The sequence below is a fragment of the Cynocephalus volans genome, chromosome 5 (genome assembly GCF_027409185.1).
Source record: "Cynocephalus volans isolate mCynVol1 chromosome 5, mCynVol1.pri, whole genome shotgun sequence".
NCBI classification, from domain to species: Eukaryota; Metazoa; Chordata; class Mammalia; order Dermoptera; family Cynocephalidae; genus Cynocephalus; species Cynocephalus volans.
Window position 1 is genome coordinate 45,613,829 of NC_084464.1, and position 23,186 is coordinate 45,637,014.

The 23,186-nt window shown below is 54.7% G+C and overlaps 1 protein-coding gene across 2 annotated transcripts in view; it reads right to left on the bottom strand.

Annotated features, from left to right (window-relative positions):
* Positions 1 to 9,117: 9,117 nt before the first annotated feature.
* The window catches only part of GRM4 (glutamate metabotropic receptor 4), a 103,917-nt gene continuing 89,848 nt past the window's right edge, over positions 9,118 to 23,186 (bottom strand). For both annotated transcript variants that reach the window (XM_063097235.1, XM_063097234.1), the window contains 3 exons: positions 22,166 to 23,101; positions 15,430 to 15,676; positions 9,118 to 9,167 (listed from right to left, as the gene is read on the bottom strand). In XM_063097235.1, the coding sequence (XP_062953305.1) occupies positions 9,118 to 9,167; positions 15,430 to 15,676; positions 22,166 to 23,101 (1,233 nt within the window). The remainder of the gene's footprint in view (positions 9,168 to 15,429; positions 15,677 to 22,165; positions 23,102 to 23,186) is intronic.

Here is a 23,186-nt window from a genome sequence, read left to right on the forward strand (position 1 = left end):
ATTCCTCACAGTTCTGGAGATCTGAGACCAGATGCCCGCATGGGGGTGTTCTGGTGAGGACCCCGTTCTGGGCTGCAGGCAGCTGACTACTCCTATCTGCACATGGCAGAGAGCAGCGAGAGCAGCAGGCTCTCTCAGGACTCTTGTAAGGGTGCTAATCCCATTCCTGAGGGCTCTGCCCTCCTAACCTCATCTAATCCCAATCACCTACCAAGGGCCCTAGCTCCTAATACCATCACACTGGCGGATACGGTTTTAACATATGAACTTGGGGGGAGCACAAAGATTCAGTTCCTAGCAAGGGAACAGATTTACTTACCTGTCTGAAACAACTGAAAAAAAAAAAAAAAAACAGACAAACTACATGGATGCGTGGTTCTCAAGACATTGGACATTAAGAACAAATGACAGTGAGGCCTAAGAGATAGGAAACAAATGAGGCGAGCTGACAACAGTCCCACATGATGCTCAGAGAGAGCTCCCAGGCTGGGCACAGGGAGGGGAGCCAAGCAGAGGAGACTGAGCTAGAGTCCTGGGAGGCCAAGTTCACAGGTCACAGGCCAGAAGAGAGAACTGCACAGAGAGAGCCCCGACAGGCCCCTCTGGAGTGATCAGCTCAATTCTGATCCGTGCAGCAGTTTCCAGTAAGGAAGCCAGCTGGGGCTGATTAGAGGGACCAATCACCAGAGCTCACACATGATCCACCAGCCAGAGTGGAAAACCTCATAATTAACAGGGCATAGACTGGGCTATAAAGGTTTTGCCTCGCCAGTGGGGCAAAACTAGCCCTGGACTAAATGCTGCTCTGGTGCTGTCTAACGATGCTTAAAAGCAAGACCTGAAAGGATCAAACCGTTTCTAAGTAACCTAACCACATTTTATACAAAGCTCAAGAATATTTCTTTACATACAAAAGTAATCAGCCCCCAAAGAAGTAAAATTCACAGCTGGCATCCAACAAAAAAATTACCAGGTATACAAAGGAGGAGGAATATGTGGCCCATAGTGAGAAGAAAAATCAATCAATTGAAACCAACCCAGAAATGGATGATAGAATTAGTAGACAAAGATATTCAAACAGTTATTATAATTATATTCTGTATGTTCAAGAAGCTAGAGGGAAAATGAACATTTAACTAGAGACGTGGAAGATATAAAAAAAGACCCAGTCAAGCTTCTGATGAGATATCTTCAATTCTGACATTTAAAAAAGAAAAAAAGCACTGGATACAATTAACGACAGATTGGACATTGGGAAAGAAAAGGTTAGTGAACTTGAAGACACAGCAATAGAAACTATACAAAATGAAACATGGGGGAAAAAAGATGGGAAAAAAATGAATAGAGCATGACTGAGTTGTCAGACAACTTTGAGGCTTAATGTATGTGTAATAGAAGTCTCCGAAAGAGAGACAATAAAGGGTAGGATGGAAACATTTTTGAAGAAATAATGGCCAAAAAATTTCCAAATATGATGAAGACTATAAACCCACAAATCCAGGAAGCTCAACAAAACCCCATAAAAGGAAGAAAACTACACCAAACTACATCATAATCAAACTGCTTAAAGCCAGTAAGAAAGATAAAATCTTAAAAGCAGCCAGAGGAAAGAGACACACTATATACAAAGGGACAAAGATAAGAATGCGGTGCTCCTTGGAAACAATGCAATTTAGAAACAGGGAGCTGTGTCTTTAAATTACTGAAATCAGGCTGGAAGCTGGCAGAGGAGCTAGGAGACAGTGATAGCCATCCAGGGCAGAGAGGGGATGCAGGCATGGGACCAGGAGGTGGCAGTGGGCATGGGAGAGGGCAGAGAGAATGGTGGGGACTTACAACCAAGGAGAGGTGGGAAGGGGATCTAGGGTAAGGCGCAGATTTCTGGCTTGTGCGGCTGCTGATCACCACAGTGAGGAAGATGGGATAGAGGAAGAGGAACAGATCCAGGAGAAGACCATGGGTTCCAACGTGGGCAATTCTGAGTAGCCAGTGGAGTGCTCAAAAGGCAGTTTGGAGGCTGAGAGAGAGATAAAAATTTGGTGCACATCTGATGGTATATTAGTTAGGACAGGGAGAGCTACAACTTAGTAACAAATAAACCCTGAAATCTCAGCGTCTTAGAGTAAAAGTTCATTTCTCATCCATAGAAAGCTCGTCGTGGGTTGGCAGAGGCTCTCCTCCAACCAGTGATTCAGGGACCTAGGTGCCCTCCATCTTATGTGCCACCATCTCAACATGTGACATCCAAGGTCGCCACAGCAAGAGAAGAGAGGCATGAAGGAGGGGGACTGAGGGCTCAGTCCACAAGTGACCGGCATTATTTCTACTGAGAGCTCACAGACAGAACAGTCACATGGCCTCAACCCAACGATAAGTGAGGCTGCAAAATTTAAGGGAGGGATGTGGAATATTTAGAAGGCACTAAAGCCATGCGTTTAAATGACAGAGGCCATGGAATTAGTGACATAGAAGAAGAAAAGAGTAGACAGACACAGGCCTGAAGCCTCAGAGTGAACATTTGAGGAGTGGGGGGAAGAAAAGAAGCCCAAGACCACAGAGGAGGCGGAACAGAGGAGAACATACTGTCCTGGAAGGCGAGACAGCCAGAACCCAAGGTAGGGCTCAGGTCCTCTCCTGCACTCCTGTGGATTTCAAGGATTTCGTAAGTGTTGAAATCATTTTCAGTAGATATTTTCACGTTTCACAAATGCAGAAACTGAAGTTCAGAGAGCTAAGAGGCTCAGGTGCCCAAGTCACAGAGACTCAGCAGAGACCAAAGCCAGGATCTCTAACCCCAGAGCCCTCAGCTGGTCTCCTCTGTGTTTGCCTCCCCCATCCACCTCCATGGGTTAGATGAGTAAGGCGGCCCTTCCCTCCGAGCTTGTCTCCCTGCTTCCCCAAGAGCCTCTTACAAGCTTAGGAGGGAGAGTTCATCGGGGCCCTCTGAAAACCACGCGCTCCCCTAACTTTCCAGGTTGAGGGAGGGCAGCTGATCAGGATGAGGGGACAATTTTTCCGAGGCCTCTGAAGTCTTGACAAGCCTCTGGACTCTCTGGGCCTCGGTTTCCTCCTCTGTGTGATGTAATGTGCATGATGGGGGGCAGCAAATGGTCGTGGGACTCCTCTGGCTTAGACATTTAGTTCTATGCTTTCTTCACTCACAAGTGAAGGAGTGGTGGAGTGCAGGCCTGGCATGCTCACTCGCTGGTCCCTCCTCCCCAACACCCCCCACCATTTCTCCATCCTCTTCCACTGCTCCATAGCATTCCTCCAATCACAGACAGACACCTGGGCTGTAGGGGAACCCAAAGGCAGGGCCGATTTGCATACTCAAGCCCCTCCCCCACCCCTTATTGTGTGCACAGTTGCCATAGCAACTGGCCCCAAAAGACTCTTCTCTACAACCACCTCCCCTTTCTGTACGGATGGAATGCTGGCTGCTTACCCAGGCTCTGAGAACTCAGAGCTCAATCCTTCACTTAAAGAATAAAGAAACTGAGGCCCAGAGAGGGAAAGCAACATGCCCAAGGGCACACAGCGAGTTGGTGGCAGAGCCTTACTTAGAATCTGGGTCTCTTGATTCCCACTCCAGAGTGCCTGTCATCCTGGGAGAGAGATGGGAGTCATTTCCTACCAATGACCAGCATGCTGCATCCATGCTCTCCCCAGGCCTCTGGGGAGGACCTAGGGACGCTCAAGTGGAAAAATGACCCATTGGAATCACAAATTCAGAGATAGTGCTGAGTGCCAGGGAGTGGGGATATAGCTAAATAGGTCCCTCTAGGTATTTAGTCCAGCCCTCGCCCATTATTCATTCAACAAATATTTAGTGTACACCTGCTATGTGCTGGGTACTGTTCTAGGCCATGGGATTCAGCTGTGATCAAATAGGCCCAGGTGAGGCTGCCATTCTGGAGGGGAATAAAAATGATGAGCAAGCCCACTGGATGTGACATGAGTCTGGGGCTGAGGTGGTGCTCAGAGAGCAGCAGAGGGACTGCTACTTGAGTTAGGGGAGCTTGGGCAGCTCTTTCAAAACTTACCTGTCCCGTGTCCTACATTTTTAGGGGCAGCTGGTGCCGTGATGCCTGAGTCCAATATATTCGCCAGTTAGTTGATGGAGAATATGCCATGGCCCAGAAGTCTGAAGCTTTAACCACAGAATTTTAGGCACTGAAGCTGGCGGTTGGAAAAATGTTTGAGGGCAGTGGGGTCCCCCCAACCATGTGGGCAGCTGCCCTGACTGTCCCCGGCTGGCCCACAAGCTTGGAGAGTCTGATTTCAGATGCCCCATGAAGGATTGCCCACCATCAAGCAATGATGGAAATGCATTTCCTGGTGCATAAAGAAAGACAGCCTTTCACCTCGCAGTTAGAGAGAAAGAACTAAGCCTGAGAGTAGATACTAGCTGTCCCGCAGTCAGCAGACCCCTTCCTGGGAGCAGAGTTTTATTTAACTTTTTATTATGGAAATTGTCCAACATATGCAGAAGGAGAATAGTATAGAGAATTCCCACGTGACCACACCCAGCTCAAGAATCACCAACCTAAGGCCACTCTGGTTCCAGCTCTGTCCCTCACTGCCCTCTGGATTGCTTTGAAGCAAACTGCGGCTGCTTTACAAGGAAAGGTGGAAGAAGTGCCAGTGAGGGAAGCCAACAATGAGGGGGTCTTGGGCAGGAAGTACCTACAACAGACCCTGGAAGGTAAGTAGGTCCCAGGGGTAGCTGCACCTAGAATTGGGGGTAGGGGGTCCTGGTTATGCTGATGGAGTGGGAGGAACCTGGCTGAGGCAGCCAAGCCCCATTTCCTGCCCCAACCCCATCTCCCTTTTGTTTTCTTTCCCTGCTTTTTACCCCTCACTTGCAATAAAAACATAATTACTGGGCTTTATTAAAAAAAAAAGGCAAATTATGGTGACATGCTTTAATTATCTGCCGAGCAATGGCGGGCTGAATTACACAGGCAGGGCCTTGGAGGTTACCTAAAAATAAAGCAAGAAGCCTCATTAGATGCTAATTGCTGCTTTTGCCAACTGAAGTAAGTTTCTGGCGCTGTGTGCCATCCAATGCCGGGTTGTACAAGGGTTGGCCCAAGCCCTGTGGGCTCAGAGTGCCAGGGCCAAGCCCTGTGGGGCGGCCAGGGTGGTACAGGGCAGGAAGAGGACAGAGAAAAGCCCTCAGTGTCAGGGAGAGTGCCTCAATCTCCCCTCGATGGTCAGCGGGCAGATGGAAACCTGGGATGGGGAAGAGGGAGCCATGGGGCCCCAGTGAGCCAGAGGGCCTGTGGTCAGTCCCATGACTAGGAAGAGGGTCCACACGGCCTCCTGCAGGTTCAGCATCTTCTTGGGGGCTCCCTAGGGTCCCTTGGTGGGCCTGGAGGCTGAGGTAGTGCCAGGGGCCGCTGCCTGGTGCTGCAGGGGCCTCTCATGGACCTGGGACTACGCCTCTGTCCTGCTTTGCCTCTGCCTCCGGGGCCTGAGAAGTCAGGATGGGAGGGACAGACCACAGGACATGAGAACTCAGAACCAGCCCCTCTGAGCTGGAAGGGACCTTAGACTCCAGCTTGTCCACTGCTTCTGAAACCAGCCTCCCCAGGTCCTAGGAGTTCCACAAAGGTGTACTGTGCATCCAGCTGTCCTGGTAGCTGGGTGGGCTCCTGCTCGGGCTCGTAGCAGCCCAGGCTTTTGTCTGAGCCTCAGACAAACACTTGAGTGGGCATTGTTGTTCTCTCCTGGCTTCATAAACCTGAGATCTAGTACCACACCTGACCCACTTGGCTGCACAGCCGATCCTCTGGGGAGCTTTTAAAACATGCCCAGCCCCACCCACAGAGATTCCAATCCATTGTTCTGGTGGTTAGAAAGTGCCTGTGTTGATAGGATCTCCACTAGCCCAGTCCTTTCATTCTGACCCGGGAAGGAGCGAGCACAGACCCCATAGCCCCTCGTACACAGCGAAGTTCTCTAGGGGCTGCCAGCAACCTTTCCAGGGTGCCAGGGACCCTGAAAACCCCTCCTCATCTTGTTGAAATATAAAATTCTGAAGATACTGAGCAGGTGTTCACCTTTCCTGGATGTCCCACATGAGCCCAGGCATTAATAAAGGGGAGGAACAAACTGGCCCAGGAAGGGCCCACTCGTCTTCCCCACCGTGTCACTCAGAGAAGGTCCCAGCTGTGCACACCTGTGAGACCCCCACCCTGGCTTCACTGCCTATGCCTCATGTGTGATGGACCCAGGCCCAGCAGTGCCCACCCTCCCTTACTGCTGGAGCAGAAGTCCTGCTGGGGACTGGTCCCTCCTGTTCAACTCAGGCCTTCGGAGCCCACACAGTTCCCTACTTAACCCACTTCATTCCCATAAGTATTTTACTTTGGGACCATTAGCATTCCTAAACTCAGTTTGGCTCCCTGAAGGCTGTCTCACCCATCAGACTGTAAGCTTCCTGAGTGTAGGGCTGTGTTTCTGCCCACTGACAGGGGACTGACAGCCCCAGCCTCCTTCCCATCACAGGAGCCTTGAACAGCTGACCTTGGCCCCTTCTTAGCCTGGAGAAAGGAGAGCCTGCCCCTGTCCTCCCCTAGGTGCTACAGGGAGCAGAGGGGCAGCAGCCCTGTGGAGAGAAGGTGATTCTCCCCTAGAACCTAGATGGGGCCCCCAGAGATATGTGGGGGGCAGGTGGGCAAGTCCTGGGCTAGGCATCAAACCCTTGGGCTCCAGGCCCTCTAACTAGCCTCACACCCCACAGCATGAGTCACCTCAAGAGGGGGCAAGGTGCCCAGGCTGGGGGTACTGTCAGAGACTCCCCCAGGGGAAGAGCTGGCTGTTCCCCTTCTACCTCCAACTCCCTCCCCCTCCACACACACAAACACTGCCTTGGAAGTTTCTGGCAATCACGCTGGATCTGGCAGCCTACTTTTGCCCGATTGGGATAGAGCACTAGGTGGAATCTGTTCTGTGTGGAGGTCTTGCACAAGCAATACAATCAGTGAGAGACACCCCCTTTCCACTCTCCTGACCTTACACAAATACTTAGCATATACTAGGTGCTGCACACACTGTGTGCCACACACTCATGCATACAGATCCCCGGGGAGAAGAGATTTCCTGAGCACAGGTGTGTGAGACCACCCTTCCCCCCAGGAGTAAGGTGGGCTTCTCAAGGGGTCACTAACAGCTGGCATGATTCTAAGCCCCAGCCTCACATCTGCACACCCCCCCACTCCCAGTCCCTTGGCCACTGTGCCCTACACCCCTGTGACCTGGCTGTGGAGGTGGGAGGGGGTGCAGCGCCTGGAGCAGGACAGGAGGGGGTGGCACAGGCAGCCTGGGCTCCAGCTGCTGCCTGTGGCCTCATTGTGTCGCTGGCTCTATAATTTACCCCTGGCAGGGCCCAGCCCCTAAGCTGCTCCCCGCTCCCCACCTGCTAAAGCCAGCTGCAGCAAACACACTTGTGCACACTTGCCACTGGCCTGGGACACGCATCCTCACAACATGGGTGTGATGTGGACTCACACCCACTTGGGTCTAAATAGACAGGCAGACAGAAACTCACACAAGACAAACAAGCATGTACAGGGAGGTGCCAGGCATCCACACCGACATGCAGCCAAAACAGACAGGCACGCACAGGGCTGGGGTGAGCCGCACACCTACACTTGTGTTGTGTACCTGGGAACCCACATGGACACACACACCACACACTGATCTCCAGGACAGACAGACATCATCTTAGCACCTGGACCTGAAGACAAGACAAGCAGGAGAGGAGGGCTAGGAGAGCTGGTGGCCCAAAGGCAATTTCTCAAGAGGGAATTTCCTAGCTGGAAGGAGAGGAGATGCTCAGGTTATAGAAGTGGGGTGAGTCCCAGGTGTGAGAGATGTGAGACAAGAGGTGAGGCAGGGCAGAAATGGGCTACAGGGTAGGGAACAGAGCAGCCTCCTTACCTAGGGGACAACCAGGTGCTGATTTCTGGGATTTCCTGCAATGTCCAGCCCCTGATCTGGAAACCTAGCCCTTCCCTGCCCACAGCCTCTCCACAGCACCCCTAGATTCCAGCCCAGGGAGCAGCCTCCAGCGACCCCAGCTGTGTCTCCGTCACTCGGTTCCTCCTTCCCCTAACTCCACGCCCTCCGGCTGCGGGTTGAGTCTGGTCCCACAGCAGGACCCTCAGTGGATGTGGAGCCCAGGTGCAAAACCATGTGTTTATTTTTATTAGAAATGTTCTTGGTATAAAAACAATCATGCGCTACACATTGTCATCAATAACCATCACCAAACACCCAGGCACTGAACTCCAAGGTGGGGGGCAGGAGGGGCAGGCGGGCAGGACACACAGCAGATGGGCGGGGGCAGGCGGGCAGGCTGCAGGCTGCAGGACACACAGAGGCCACCAGGAGGACGCAGCACTTTGCAACACAGTCGGGATTTGTTTTTGTTTTGGCTTTTTTGTGTTTTGATTTTTTTTTTTCTTTTTTCTCTTTTGCAACATGTAAGATTTGGTGAATCAGGAAAGGATGTCAGGGAGGGGGGACCAAAGGCTGGAGAAAATGAAGTCGAGGAGGACAAGAAAGAAAAATGCATGAGTGACACCCGAGAGAAAGGCAGGAGGGGCTGGAGAGACAGTAGATGAGGGGCAAGAGGCAAAGGCAAGAGCCAAAGAAGAGACAGAAAAATCCAGAGCACAAAGAGCCAAGACACAGAGATGAAAGAAGGAGATACAAAGAGATAAGAGAACATAAGACAGGGATGGAGACAAACTGAGGTCACCAAAAGAACAGATGAAGACAGAGGGAGAGAGAGAAAACCAGCACTGGGGCCCACATGACCGGAGCCCCTGGTGGTTTGGGGCTGGGAGGGGCAATGATCCAAGACGCAGGCTCTTGCCATGGCCTGGAGCTGCCCCAGCCGCTCATCCTCCTCCTGCCGCCCACCCGGCTTGCCCAGGCTGCCCAGCACTGGTGGCTGGGAGCTCTGCTGTCCTCAGCACCATGCCACATCCGTGGGTGCCCACGGGCAGGCAGGACATCAGCTGGGCCCTTGGGAGGGGTCCTGGCCCGACGCACCATCCACAAGGTTGCAGTTCTTCCTCCTCCTGCTCAGCTCCGGTGGCCTAGCTAGATTGCATGGTTGGTATAGGTGACGTAGGTCTGTTTGGTGGCCAGCGCTGGAAAGAGAGAGACCAGGGGTGCCCAGGAGTCAGGGGCTGCCTTTTTCAAACCCTCCCACATAGGCACTGCCCGGTTCAAGAACCCAGTGTAGCTCCCCACCACCCATGCCTCCAGTCCAGACTCCTGAACTGAGCAGTCAGCATCCCCCGCACCAAGCGCCAGCCCCACCCGCCCATCCAGTGGCTTTTCCTGCCGTCCCCGCCCCCATTCCCAGCACAACGTTTCCACCTCCCAGGCCACCCTGTGCCTGCAGTGCCCTTCCTCTTCACTCCGTCCCTCTAGAGATGACCCCCCTTTTGATCACTCCCTCCCAACCCCACTCCTCTGTGAGGGTCTCCCGACCACGGAGCCCCTGCCACCTCCCAATTCCACCACACTTTAAAAGAATCCTTTTTATTTGTGATATGATTATACAACCTTAAAATACTGTGTATTATCAAAGAGGAGTCTTTCAGAAGTTCAACCACAGACACTTTGGAAGAGCACTGTGAAGAATATACATGAAACATACTAGAACGGTGGCCTAGGGGGAGGGGTGGGGACAGAGGAAATAATGAAAACCAGAGAGGGGCCTTGCCAGGCTAGAAACCGAAGCACACAACTGACCCTCTGCCCAATGCCCGAGGAAGAGGCAAGTGCCCAGCCCCCACGGCCTCTGAACATCTACCTTTCCATCTCTTAGTGCCCCTGGTTCCCTAGTCTTGAGCCTCCCTTATCTGCACCTGTCACTCTGACCCTTACCCCACAGCTGGGACTGGGGTGGCAGGTCTAGGTATCCCCTATTTCGTGGTCATAGCCCCCTTGGGACCCTGCCCCATGGGCCCGCCCCAGTGCCAGTTCCACAGCCGGGTGATGTCAGCTCTCAAGGGCAACTTAAGTGTCCCCCACCTGTTGGGGCACAGACTTCACAACAGCCTAGAGAGGAGCCAAAGAAGCATTGCCTCCATCTGGCAGAGAGGAACCAAAGCCAGAGGCTTGGTTTTGTCCTGTCCTGCCAGGGTTTAGGGTCTCCTTCAGTGGCTTGGGTCCAGCTCAGTGGCAAATAATCAAGTACTGCTGCCAGGGCGGGGGCTGGCCTGCTGGTGCGGGGACAGAAAGCTGGAGGGTAGAAAATCCTGCTGCCCTTTGTCTTAATGCTGCTCTGACTCTCCAGCGGGAGCCTTTCGGCTCTGAAAAGAAGGTACATCTCCGGGCTCAGCCAGGGGCACCTGGCCTGGAGAAGAGGAAATTGGGGGGAGCAATGTGGTGGTCTGCAGGTTATCCCTGCAATCCTCTCTCCCCCACCCCCGTTTTCACTGGGCACATGACTGCCAAATTAAGGACTACGTTTCCCAGCCTTCCCTGCAGCTAAACAGGGCCCTATATAACTTCATTGTTGCTAATGAGTAGAAGGACCATGTGCAACTTCTGTGTCATTTTATTAAAACAGTGTTTCCCCTGTGCTTCCTCTTTTCCCTTCTGAGAGCAGAACAGACACTGAGGTCAACCAGCCTCAGTCCTCTGGGACTGGAGCCACAAGCCTGGGCCCCCAATCCTGCCCACACACCATGCACCACTACATGCGAGGAACAAACAGCTGTCTGATTTAAGCCATTGCACTCTGTTCTGGGATATCTGTCAGAGGAGCGTAGCCAGAAACCCACCAGTACAGACAGGATTGCTGTTCCCAGCCAGCAGGGGGTCCCTTGTGTGTGGAAGAAGCAAACTTGCCGGGGATGGGGTAAGGAGAGGGATCCACCATGGGACCAGCAGGTAGGCACCAGCATCAGAGTTTAGATCAGCTAAAGGAAGAACTTTCTTCTGGCCAGAACTGAGAGTAGGGTGGGTGGCCTTATGTGAGCTCCCTGACAGAAGAAATTTTTGAGCAGAGGATGAACTACATTTGGCTGGGCAGTGGCAGGGAAGTTTCAAGGTTAAAGTGCCATCTGGACAGGTGCTAATGGAAGGAAATGGTGCCATGACATCCAGGAAAAGAGAAAGAACACTGGATGGCACCTTACAGTTTATAGGGAATTCCCAACTTAATTTCTAAAATGATCTGTGTCCTTCCAAAGTGCTGGATGACCAAGAGTGCTGAAGGACCATGGGACAGGTCAGTTGTGACATGGCAGCATCCAGGAGGTGGCCTGAGCTGGGGACTGGTGGGAGGCGTGGAAGGGAAGTGGGAGGCCATGGTAGATTGGTGCCCTGGAGCCGGGAGCCAGATTCTAGCCACAGGGAGGCTCACGCTCAACTCTGTGACCTCACGCAGCTCCTCTCTTCTCTGCTGGGCCTCAGTTTCCCTGCCTGTAACATGAGTGGGTAGCCCCTTTTGCCTAAACTCTTTCTGAGGTGCTCCCAAACACCCCCAACATCTCCACCCCATCCTATCCCCACAATCAGAAAAAGAGCCAGCTCTGCAATCACTGGAATCACTTGCCTGCGGGCCAGCCTGGTGACAATCAATTCCCCAGGGATCCATCACCCCTTGGGTGAACTGATAAAATTGAGTTTCCAAACCTGTAAAACCCGTCAGCCAGAGGTGAAAGGAAACCAGCAGCAGCAGCAAAATCCCCATTAACTGCAGGGAAATGCAAGCCTGAGGGTGGCTGCTGGGCACCAGGGGCAGGGCGGGGAGGGACAGCTGGGCCTCTGTTCTCCTCTAAGACCAAAGCTGTCTCCTCTAGAAAATCCAATTCACAGGCTCCAGAATGGGGGCAGGCGGGGAGCACAACCCACTCATGACCCCGGAGCTCCCTTCAGGTGCCACGAGGGACTAAGAGCACTTCAGTGGAACCTTAGTCTCATCAGCCGGAAAATGTGAGCAATGAGTCTGCCCCTGCTGCCTCCCTGCCACTCCCCACCCCCCAGCTAATGGTGAGGCTCAAGAGAAGAGTTCTGGCCAGGAGTCAGAAGACATGGGGGCCTGTCCTGCCCCAACCGCCACAGGGGATCTCAGTACCTACCATGTGGCCTTTCCAACAAACTGACCCTCTTGGAGCTGCGATTCCCTCACCTGTAAAATGGGGTGATAATAAAACCCTCAGCTGGCTCTCAGCCACGGGGCAGGTGCAAACACTCTTTAAACCTGGCAAAATGCTGGGCAAAAGGGCAGGGCTGAAATAACTGCAGCCATCAGGACAGGATGGGGATAGTAACACTCCAGGAGCGTCCTCAGTAAGAGGGGAAGGGCAAGGAGTGTGGGCAGAGGCTCCAAACCCACCCCTTGCTGACGACAGGCCCTCCAGTTGGTTTTCAGTCACCACCGGCGCAGATAACAATTAGCCGTGCAGCACTAGGCACAAGCTGACAGCCCCCATTTGTCGCCCAGTGTCTCCATGCCCAATCTGCCTGCAATCAGGCCCCTGAATTATTTATTCCGTTGTTTGTTTAAAGATATGTGGCCTGCCAGTGACAGAGTGAAAAATGTCCCTGCTCCACAGAAGTGACACTTCCCCACTCCTCCCTCAATACCTCCTTGGTCCAGCTGTCCCCAGAATTAATCACCCGGCTCCTGCCCAGCACCTCCACGGAGGCCCCTGCTATCACGGAGGTGAGACACTGGGGGCCAGGGACACCGGCCTCTGGCCTTCACTGAGGGGCTCTCATCCTTCTCTGGCAGGACGCAGGGGACTGGGAATGCTGGGTCTCCGCTCACCATGTCTCCACACTCCTCCTAGTCTGGCTGGAGTAATTGTCCCCTGTCCCCAGGTGACCAGCCTGAGCAGAACAGAGGGGAAGGTACGAGTGTGGTGCTATCAGAGATCTCTGCGAAGGCCCCTGCCCATTATGGTCCCCTCTGGCTACTCTTTGGGGTCAGGGTGTTATTTCCGGGAGGGGACTAATGCCCCACTAGCTCTCAGGAGCACTGTGGCAAAGCCCATTTGACAGACCTGCTCCTGCACCCAGCAGAGAGGAGGGCTGTGGAGGAACGGGACACAGGAAGGGCAAGTCTCTAGGGGAAGGAGGAAAACTGGAGTAGGAGGCAAGCAGGAGTCCCTGCTCTGGACAGAAAGGCTTTATTTGGGGTTTCTAGACATCCAGGTAGACATGAAAGGCCAGAGGTGGGAGTCCTGTGAGGACCCTCTGCCCCTTCCCATCTCAGTATGAAGGGCCAGGTGGTACGTGACAGGAGCCCCAGGGTCGTAGTGAGGGGGGCGGTGCTGGTGCTGGTGTTCTTGGAGGAGAAGCAGGACTGGAGAGAACCAGAGATCTGGGGGGTGGGGGGACACACAGAATCATCAGGGTGTCAATCAAAGGAGGGACATGTCAGAAACCAGGTATACTGCTCTGCATAGAGGATGGGTACCCCAGAGACAAGGAGGCCATATGAAGCCAGAGCCAAGAGAAAGACAGTGTGGTGTGGCCACCCAGCCACCACCTTGCTGTGTGATCTCAGAAGAGTCCCTCACCTTCTCTTGGTCTCAGTGAGGGATCAAACCCCAGCCCTACCTGGGCCTCACAGGACTGCTATGAAGATCACTCAACAGGGGAGAGGGATCTGGGGAGTGAAAAGTCCCTTTGGGCATGGGAAGGGACTTGCCTCCTTTTCTGTTAATATTCCCTCGACACATGGGGACAGAGTTGAGAATGGAGGGGAAGATGCTCTACCCAGAGCCCCAAGGTGGGGACCCTATAAGAAGAGCTGCCCAGTCTCCCATTGTTCCTGATCTCTTGGTGGATGACAAAGGGTCTCCTCTCTGGAGCTGTGCTCTGGGTGGTCTTGTAGTCTAGCCTGTATCCCTACTGCTGACATCAAAAATGTTCATTTCTGGCCTTTCCCTGGCATTAGTGGGGGGAAGCAGAGTGCTGACTCCCAGGTCCCACCAGGATCTAAAGGCTCTCCTGGGGAGAGGAGCTCTTCTCCACTCTCCCCCTGCCCACGGAAGCCCCCCAAGAGTCTCAGAGAGGAAGAGGAAGGAGAAGTTGCCATTTAAGCCATGTGGGCCCCTTCCAGGGTATTCAGGGAGCAGGGCCACAGACCCCCTGCAGTGGGTCTGGGGTGATCACAGCAACCTCTCTGTGCCTCCCCGCCTGGAGCAGCTGGAAGCGAGGCCCATGGAGGCCACCCTACAGGCTGGAAGCCCTGCAATTCGTCCTGGGCAAAGGCCTCCATCTGCCTGAGGAGGTGGAGGCAGCAGGCAGGGGGTGCATGGCGGAGGTTGGGCCAGCCCTCCCACCTGCCAGCTCTGTGACCTGCGTGAGTCTCATCTCTTTCTGAACCTCCTCCATATCATACAGATGATAAAAAGACCTACCCTTCAAGGTTGCTGTGAGGATGAAAACTGGCAGAGTAGGTCTGGCGCACAGTAAGCGTTCATGAAGTTGTAACCACTCTTACTGGTCCCCCGAGGCTGAACCTGTCCCTTACACCCCTGCCTCTCCGTCTCTCCTCTCAACCTCCGCACCTCACACACAGAGGAATGGCTCCAGGAGGAAAAGGGAAGTTGTCACAGGGGGTGGCACTGCACCCTCCTGTGCACATTCCTTAACCAGCCCCACAGGGGCCTGACCTGCCAGACCCAGACCTGTCACAGCCTGCCTCCTGCCCTCCCCCTCTCACCCAAAGCATGACCTGAGGAGGCGACCTCTGTAGGTCTCTGTAGGAGACCTCCACAACCACTGTGGCCTCTGTAGGCCCCTCCACCGCCCCCCCCACCACCACTTACCTGTCCAGGCCTGTTTCTCAGAGCCCTGCTTGGGGTGGCTGGACAAAGCCAAGTGAGGTGCTACCACTGCTCTGGCACCAGGGCTGCCCCTCCCAGGTTAGCAAAGGGCCAGTGAGCAGGGCCTATAGGACAACCTCTTCTCCCAGACCCTGAAAGCGCACAGGCTGAGGCCAGAGAAACTGCGGGGTCTCATGCCACCCTGTGTGAACCAGGAGCCTGCAGGGCCTCACTCCATGTGGGGTGGAGGTCCCGAAGGGTGTGGCTACAGAGGGGGCTGTGGGCCCTTGAGGTTCTCTCAAGGCTTCCAGGAGGGAGTGGGACAGAAAGGGCTCTAACATGGCGCCTCACAGTTCTCCCTGAGATACTTTGGGTAGGGCCAGCTGTTCACCTGTGGCCTCAGGGTTCTCCCAGTGTCCTCCCCAGAAGGCAGGGCTGGGAATGCTGCGTGGCCTGGGCGGGGCAGGGTGCAGGGTGGGAGCTCACCAAGACCTCTTCAAAGGGGACAGGGACAGGGATGGGGCATGGCCAGGAGAAAGCTCAGAGGGACCTCCTCTGAGAAGGGGGTGAGGCTGGGTGGGTCCAGAGGGAGGGGGAGGGGCCAAGCACTCACTTGGGGCCTCCAGGTTCTCGCAGAGCTCGGACTTGGCCTCGCCGTTGGGCCGGAAGTTACCCTTCTGTGTGAACTTGTTGGACATGGTGGCAGCGGTGACGACTGCTTTGAGGCTGCGCTTCCGCTTGGGCACGTTCTGCTCCGGGTGGAAGAGGATGATGTAGACCTTGGGCATGTAGAGCATTCCCAGGGACACCGAGGCGCTCAGACTCACTGAGACCGTCAGCGTCGTCGTCTGGATGTACAACTGTGGGTGGGCCAGGGGTGGTGTCAGAGCGACCTCCATCCCAGCCTGATGCCTCAGAGATAGACACAGCAGGGACAGACCCAGGGAACTTGTCGTGTCCTGCTGGCTTCAGGCAGAATGGAGTCATGGTATGGAGCTGGCGCTTTAGACCAGAATTACTGGATTTGAATCTTGGCTCCACCATTTCCAGCTGTGTCATCTTGAACAAGTCATGTCTTTGTGCCTCATGTATGATATGGGCATGATAATTACAGTACTTACCTCATAGGGCTGCTGTAAGGATTAAATGACTTAATAAGTGTTAAAAGTGTGGAAAACAATGTCTGGCACATGGTAAGTGCCATGTAAGTGTTTACCACTGTTACATGCTATTTGGGACAGGTGTCCTTGAAGAGGGGCTCTCAGGGGACCACAGCTGACCCTTCTCAGGAACAGTCCCCTGCACAGGCCTGAGGGTGAGATGAGCACCTGTTGGTGCCTTGGAATAACTCCCAGTGGCCATGCCACAGACCCTCGGACAAGCCTCCCCATTCAGTGACTGTCCCCCCAAGCATACCACCCTGTGCCAAGCAGGCTGTTGGCACAGGATCCACAGGGCCCAGAACGATACAGCGGTGGCAGCACACGTCAAAGCTCATTTCACACTCACTCGCAAGCACTAACGGTGACAGATGTTTAGCAAAATGAAAGCCCATTAATCTGGGTGTCAGATAATCCATTCTTCAATAGTGGGGCCTTCCAGGCAGGGCCCAACAATTCCCACCCCACCCCACCTGGGATTCCCCTCCCTGCCTCCTTCCCTGTCCTCTAGGCCTCAGCTGTCTCTATGATCACCCTCAGCCAAGGTGGGGCCAGGGGAGACCCAGGATGTCCCTCCCAGGTTTAGGCATGGGGGAGGCAGGAAATACTCTTCCCCCCAAATCTGCTGTTCCTGGGCTCCTTCCCCCAGGGTATAGTTGATGTGCCACCTTCTCCAGGAAGCCTTCCCTGACCCCCAGCTTTCTCCAACCCCCTTCATTTCTTGCACACAGCCCAGCATTGTGGGATACGGGTCTGGACTTGCTTCCTGAGGTCACAGGGGCCCTGGCCTCATCTGGCAGTCCCCTGAGGGTAGGGGCCAGATCTTCTTGTTCTCATATTCTTTCCTATCTCCTGCTCCCCTCTCTATAATTGCCTCATGACACTGGATTTGAAGGCCTTCATTTCCAGCCACCCCACCCTGGGATTCTCACCTTTGGGAGAGGGGCCGGGGAAGCTCTAGGGTCTAAGAGGAGAGCCCCACCCCTCTTTGGGCCTCAATTTTTCCATTAGTGCAATGGGATTATAGCACCTACCTCACCTAAAGCATGAGGTTACCCCAAGCACAGACTGAGAAGCCACATGAAACTTGCTTTTGGTGATTGCAGGTGCTGGCCTGAAACTGAGAAGAAGCGACATGGGGGCATGGCCAGCCATGATCTTCCCAAGCCAAGGAGCTGACACTCCTGAAAGCCCAGCCTCCAGGTTGGGGGCCCCAGGTCAAGCAGGGCTCAACGAGAAAGGAGGCTGGGAGCATAGATAGGCTGTTTCATTTGCCACCGTTCAGGAAAATGTCACAGGCCCAGGGGAAATGAGAGCCTGTTCCCTAGCAAGCACATGTCCCTCCAGACACAGATAGACATGCCCCAGTGCTCAGATACAACCCACACTGTCACCTGTGGCACAGAGCTTCTCTCCCCCTGGGAAAGGGCATGATAAGCCAGGAGGAGGGTGCTGGCTATCTCTCCCTGAGATGGGGCCAGTGGCCTGGGTGAGATGTGTGGGGGACAGGTTCCAGAGTACCGTGACAGATCCTTGGAGAAAACAATAGAGGGGTGGGAATTGAGAATAGGCTTGTCATCTGGGTCTTCAACATTGGAATGGGAGTTCCTGGGACAAGGTGTGCTGCCCTCATTAGATTGGGGGTTCCCTGAGAGCAGGGGCTTTCTCTCTTTTCACACGGGGGATTCTTGGGTGTAGAGGTTGTGTTCCAGGTCAGATATCTATCTTAGACCCTTTGCTCCCACCTTGTTGATGGGGTAATGTGCAACTGGGCCCACATGGAGTTGGTGGGACTAGGAGCAGAGCTCCGTCTCTGGGCAAAGTGAGCCCTGTTGTGGACACAGCCCTGTGTTGGGGTCGGAGGCCAGGGTTCCAGATTCCGCTCTGCCCTGACTCACTGGTGGGATACTGGGCAGCAGAGGGCCCTCCATTACCGCAGGCAGGTTCAGCTTCACGGGCATGCAACCTGTGCCGTCTCAGGGGCCTGTGCTCAGAAGGGCCTGCGCCTGGTTTAATGCTCTGCTGTCACCGCCTTGAATTCTGAATAATTTTTGAACAAAGGACCCTTCTTTTTCATTTTTGGCCCTGAAAATGATGAGCCAGCCCTGAACACAGGCATGAACACAGTTCATTGTTTTTCAGCCTAGAAGCCTTTCTACAAAAATACAAGGAGGGGTATAAACAGATTAAACTTGAGCAAAAATGTCCCTTACCCCCACCCCAAATCTGCGGGGACCCCTCTCTCTCACTTTGTACCCCAGGGGCTCCTGTAGCCATCTCCCAGATTGGGAGTCAGGCCCTGTGCACAGCAGAAGCAGGGCTGCCCATCCCGAGTTCCTCTCCTTGCCCCAGGGTGTAGAATTCCCACCCCACCAGTGGAACCTGCCTCTGCTAGGTGCATGTGGTCACCAGGAGTTAGTAGCAGGTCAACCCTTATCAGAGAAGCAGAGGTCTTCTAGAACTCAGCAGGCACCCCTGAAGGGATGGGCCCGGGCACCATGAGGGTCTTAAAGGCAAAGTGAGAAGAGGCCTTCAGAATGGAATCTTACCTTCTCTCTCATCCACCCATCTCCCAGCGCCAGTGTCTGAATTTCCACCACCTCTGCACCCTGACTTAGGCCCTTGCTACATGCCATCCTCTATCAGGGACCCTGCACTAAACCTCATCAGACACGTGCTCCCCACAGTGGAGGAGGCTGTCAGACTGGGTTTGATGGGGGAGAGCAGAGGTCACCTGGGGTGGGGCGAGGGGCACAGAACAGAGCAGCTGTGGATGAAGAGGATGAATTTCCTGTTTTTGTGCTAGGCCCAGTGGGTACAGGGTGCAAGGGGGCCTGGTGGGGGCACTGAGGAGTTCTGCCTGCTTTGTGCTTCTGCCCAGGCCAACCCTGGTGGGTACTGAGATCCTCGGAGTCTGTACAAACTAGACAAATGAACTTCCCCACACCCTGGCCAGCCTCCACGGCCACATCCTGCCCAAGCCTGGCTGAGCAGTAACCCCACATAGTGGAGAAAGCCCGCTCCAATGGCTGAGGATAATTCCAAATGGCTGCGGTGTTAAGCCATGGAAATCCGGGCTAATGCTGGGAAATCCATCTGCCTGCTCACCAGAGCGGCACAGACAGCTTCACTCTGCGCCAGCACCTGCACCCTGGGGGAACGACCACGGCTGAGCACGTACAAGTGCGTGTGCACACGCCTGATCACACGCCTGCATTCACACACACCTGAACTCACAGCTGCACAATTGCACCTTACACACACACACCCTGCATGCACCTGGGTGCATGGACACAGATGCCTTCACACACATCTACACACATTGGCCTGCACATGAGCACTAACGACTGTACTCACACATCTGCACGCCTGTGTGCACATATGCTCCTGGGCACACATAATCTATACACCCACGCACACACCAGCAGCTACGAACCCCTTGGCACACACACCAGCCCATCTCCCCTCAATCTGCATGCACACATGTGAACACACACATACATGTATACACATACCCCCATTGCTGAACATGCACATGCACAAAAAGGTACACCCGTATCTGTACACAAATTTCTGTATCCATACCACAACTCCTGACAACAGCCCCACCCTACTAGATCTACACACACACCCAGCAGCCAGGCCTGCAGCTTGCATTGGGGCAGCATTTTGTAGCTCTGGCATGACAGGGCCCAGAAACAGCCCCAGAATTGCCTGAGCCTCTAAAAAGCCTGGTGGTCTGAACTATAGACCTTCAAAGCTCATCTCCTCCACCGCTCCCCATTTACAAGCCCAGAGAGGGAGAGGGGTGTGTCCCATGTTCCATGCCACCAGAGGCAAAGCTGGGTTCTACAGTCACACATTGGTGTGAGGTCAGCCTGCTGTGTGACCCCAGGCAAGTCCCTAACCCTCTCTGGGACTCTGAAGAGATCATCTCAGAGGATCCTTTCATAATCAGTGCTGAGGGGAGCCTCCTAAAAAAGGAGAAATCAGAGGCAGGTGAAGTTGCCTGGAGAGACTGAGGGTATTCAGGGAGGCTGAGGGTGGGGGCTGGGCCCCAGCATCTGGAGGTGGGAGGATCTGATACCCTGGGATGACAAGGACCACACTGGGGAGCCAAGTGCTGGCAGGCATCCAGAGGGAATTATGGCACAGCAGAGGGAGGGGCTTAACCATCATGCTGAGGAGCTTAACCATCATGCTGTGGGCCTCCCAGCCATGTACTTTACTCCCCAAGGAGGCGCGGGAAGGGACCTCCTAGTATTGCTGAAGGCAATTTCTCAAGCTGCCAGCTTTCTAGGGTGTAGAACAGCCCTCCTCGCTGGCAGTGTGGGTCCCATGGACACTGAGGGTTGCAGGGACCTATGCCTACACCTGCCCTCAGCAGAGAGGACCTCCCACGTGCCTGGTGGGGGCTAGATACCCGGCTCCCAGTACAGGCTGGGTGCTGTGGCTGTTTAGCTCAGGCGTGCAGGGTGGTGTTCCCCTGCTGAAGCCAGACCTGGTCTCAGATTTCAGGCCACTCACTGCCAGCCCCAGGGTCTGCATCTGGAGCCTCCCAGCCCACAGGACCACCATTGGAAGATATGCCACAGGCCTCCCTGGGCCAAGTCTAAGAGACTTAGAGTAAGGGACACAGCTCCCGCCCTTAAGGAGCTATTGGAGAAGAGGTAGGCACTAACTAAGGAAGTCCCAGGGCAGGTAAGGTGCCCCAGAGCTACAGGGGTACAGTATGGGCTGGGGATGAAGGGCCCCTGAGTTAGAAAGAGTGGTGTCAAGTCCAGCTGTGCACCCTTGGCTGCATGATCCCAGGCAAGTCACTTCACCTCTCTGTGACTCTGTGTCCACATCTGTTAAGTAGAGAAGATGACACCTACCCTTGTCAGCTGCTGTTGGGGCTAGTGGCTGTTAGGTAAAGTGTCTGGCACACGACAAGCATCCCATCCATTACTGCCTCCGTAGGTGCTCGTACCTGGGCTCAGTCGCAGACTGATGACTTCCCTGTTATTTCTTCAGCCCAGTACTCTCACCCTTGAACTCCAGACTCGTATATTCAATTGTTGACTCAACAGCTACTCTTAGACGTCTAATAGACACCCCAAACTCATCCCCACCACCCTCCTGTGCTCCTTCAGCTCCGATCTCCTTGCCATGTGTAAATTGCTTCTTCACCCCTGTGTCATGTGATTGTTACACCTGGAAGGACTACAGGGGAAGGATCACGGCCCCAATTCACTGATGAAGAAACTGTGGCCAGAAAAGCCAGCTTGGTTTGCCCAGACCCCACAGTCAGACATGGAACTCAGACCAGGAGCTGCGGTCCTCAGTCACTGCAATGCCCCTGCCTTCAGTGACTCCCAGTCCTTTAAGATAACCCCACCCCACCCAGTCATCCAGCTAGTGCCAGGGCTGGGGTATGGACAGAGTCCACAGAACTCTTGGGGTGTGCCAGTTCCTCAGGCCAGGCCAACAGGATGCAGAGGCAGCCCCTCTGCAGCTCCAGCTGAGCAATGGAGGGGCCCTCAGCTGGCATGGCTGGGACCCAGGTCCCTAGGCCTCCAGGGCAGCTTGGAGCTGGGGACAGAGGGGGTGAGAACATGATACATTCTGCACTTCAGAGACCCATGGGGATCCTATGAGGGGTGGACCAAAAGGAAAACTGAGTAGGGAGAGAGGTAAGGAAAAGAAGAGTCTAGAAAAGAATGAAGAGTGAAAGGGGTGCAGCACCCCAGGCTACTAGAGGGAGGAATGGGAGGAGAAAGGAGGGCAGAAGGGATGGGAGAGAGGAAGAGATGGGTGGGAGGGGCAGGGACGGAGAGACAGGGAAAGAGAGATGGAGAAGAGGAGGATGGAAAGAGGGAGGGAAGAGGGGACAAAGGAGGAAGAGGAGGAAGAAGAGGAAAGGAGAGAGATGAGACAGGGAGAGAGATGAGACAGGGAGAGAGATGAGACAGGGAGAGAGAGAAAACAGGGGGAAGAGGCAGGAAAAGAGAAAGAGAGGGAGAGAGGAGAGGAAATGCAGAAGCAGAGGGAAAACCTGCAGCTGAGAGAAGGCAGGACAAGGTATGAAAGGAGGCATTGCCAGAGCAGGGTGGGTGGGAGGCCCGCCAGCCTCAGGAGGCTGCCCCTGCTCACTGTCCTCACCCTGCCCGCCGTCCACCATCCACACCCGCCCCGGCCGACACTCACCTTGTCGGCCGACTGCGAGGTGCCGAAGAAGATGGGGATGAAGGCGAGCCAGACGATGCAGGTGGTGTACATGGTGAAGCCGATGGGCTTGGCCTCGTTGAAGGTCTCGGGCACACCACGCGTCTTGATGGCATACACGGTGCATGTGACCATGAGCAGCATGCTGTAGCCCAGCAGGCAGATGAGTGACAGGTCCGAGATGTCGCACTTGAGCACCCCCCTGGCGAAGCGGGGGTCGAGCGTCCGCTGGTCCTGGAAGTCCACCACCGAGTGGGAAGGGTCCACCACAAACCACACACAGATGCCCAGCAGCTGCAGGGAGATGAGGCTGAAGGTGATGGCCAGCTGCGAGGCGGGGCTGATGAAGCGCGGGGCGCTGACCGACCGCTTGCCCTGCTCGAAGATGCGGTAGATGCGGTTGGTCTTGGTGAGCAGGGCCGCGTAGCTGATGCTCATGCCTAGCCCCAGGAAGATGCGGCGCAGCGAGCAGGTACCGAGGTCAGGCTCGGCGATCATGAGGAAGGTGGTGGCGTAGCACAAGAAGATGCCCGCCAGCAGCACATAGCTCAGCTCACGGCCCGAAGCCTTGACGATGGGCGTGTCATTGTAGCGCACAAAGGTGACCACCACGAACAATGTGGCAGCGATGCCCACCACAGCCAGGAAGAGAGGCAGCACGGCCCAGGGCGAGTCCCACTCAAGCTTGATGATGGGGATGGGCCGGCAGCCTGTGCGGTTCTCTGTGGGCCGCATGTCGTAGGGACATGTCTTACAGGTGTAGCGGTCCACCTGGTACTGGTACCCTGTGCAGGGCTCGCAGTGCCAGCAGCAGGGCATGCCCTTCACTGTCTTCTTCCGCTCACCCGGCTGGCAGGGCAGGCTGCAGATGGAGCGGGGCAGCTGCTGCCCGCTCCCCGGCCAGTGCATCCGCTCTATCTGGCAATGACAGCACCATAGAGCAGGCCTCAGGATGTGCCACCCAGCACCCTGGATCATCCCACTGGGTGGCACCCAGTAGCCC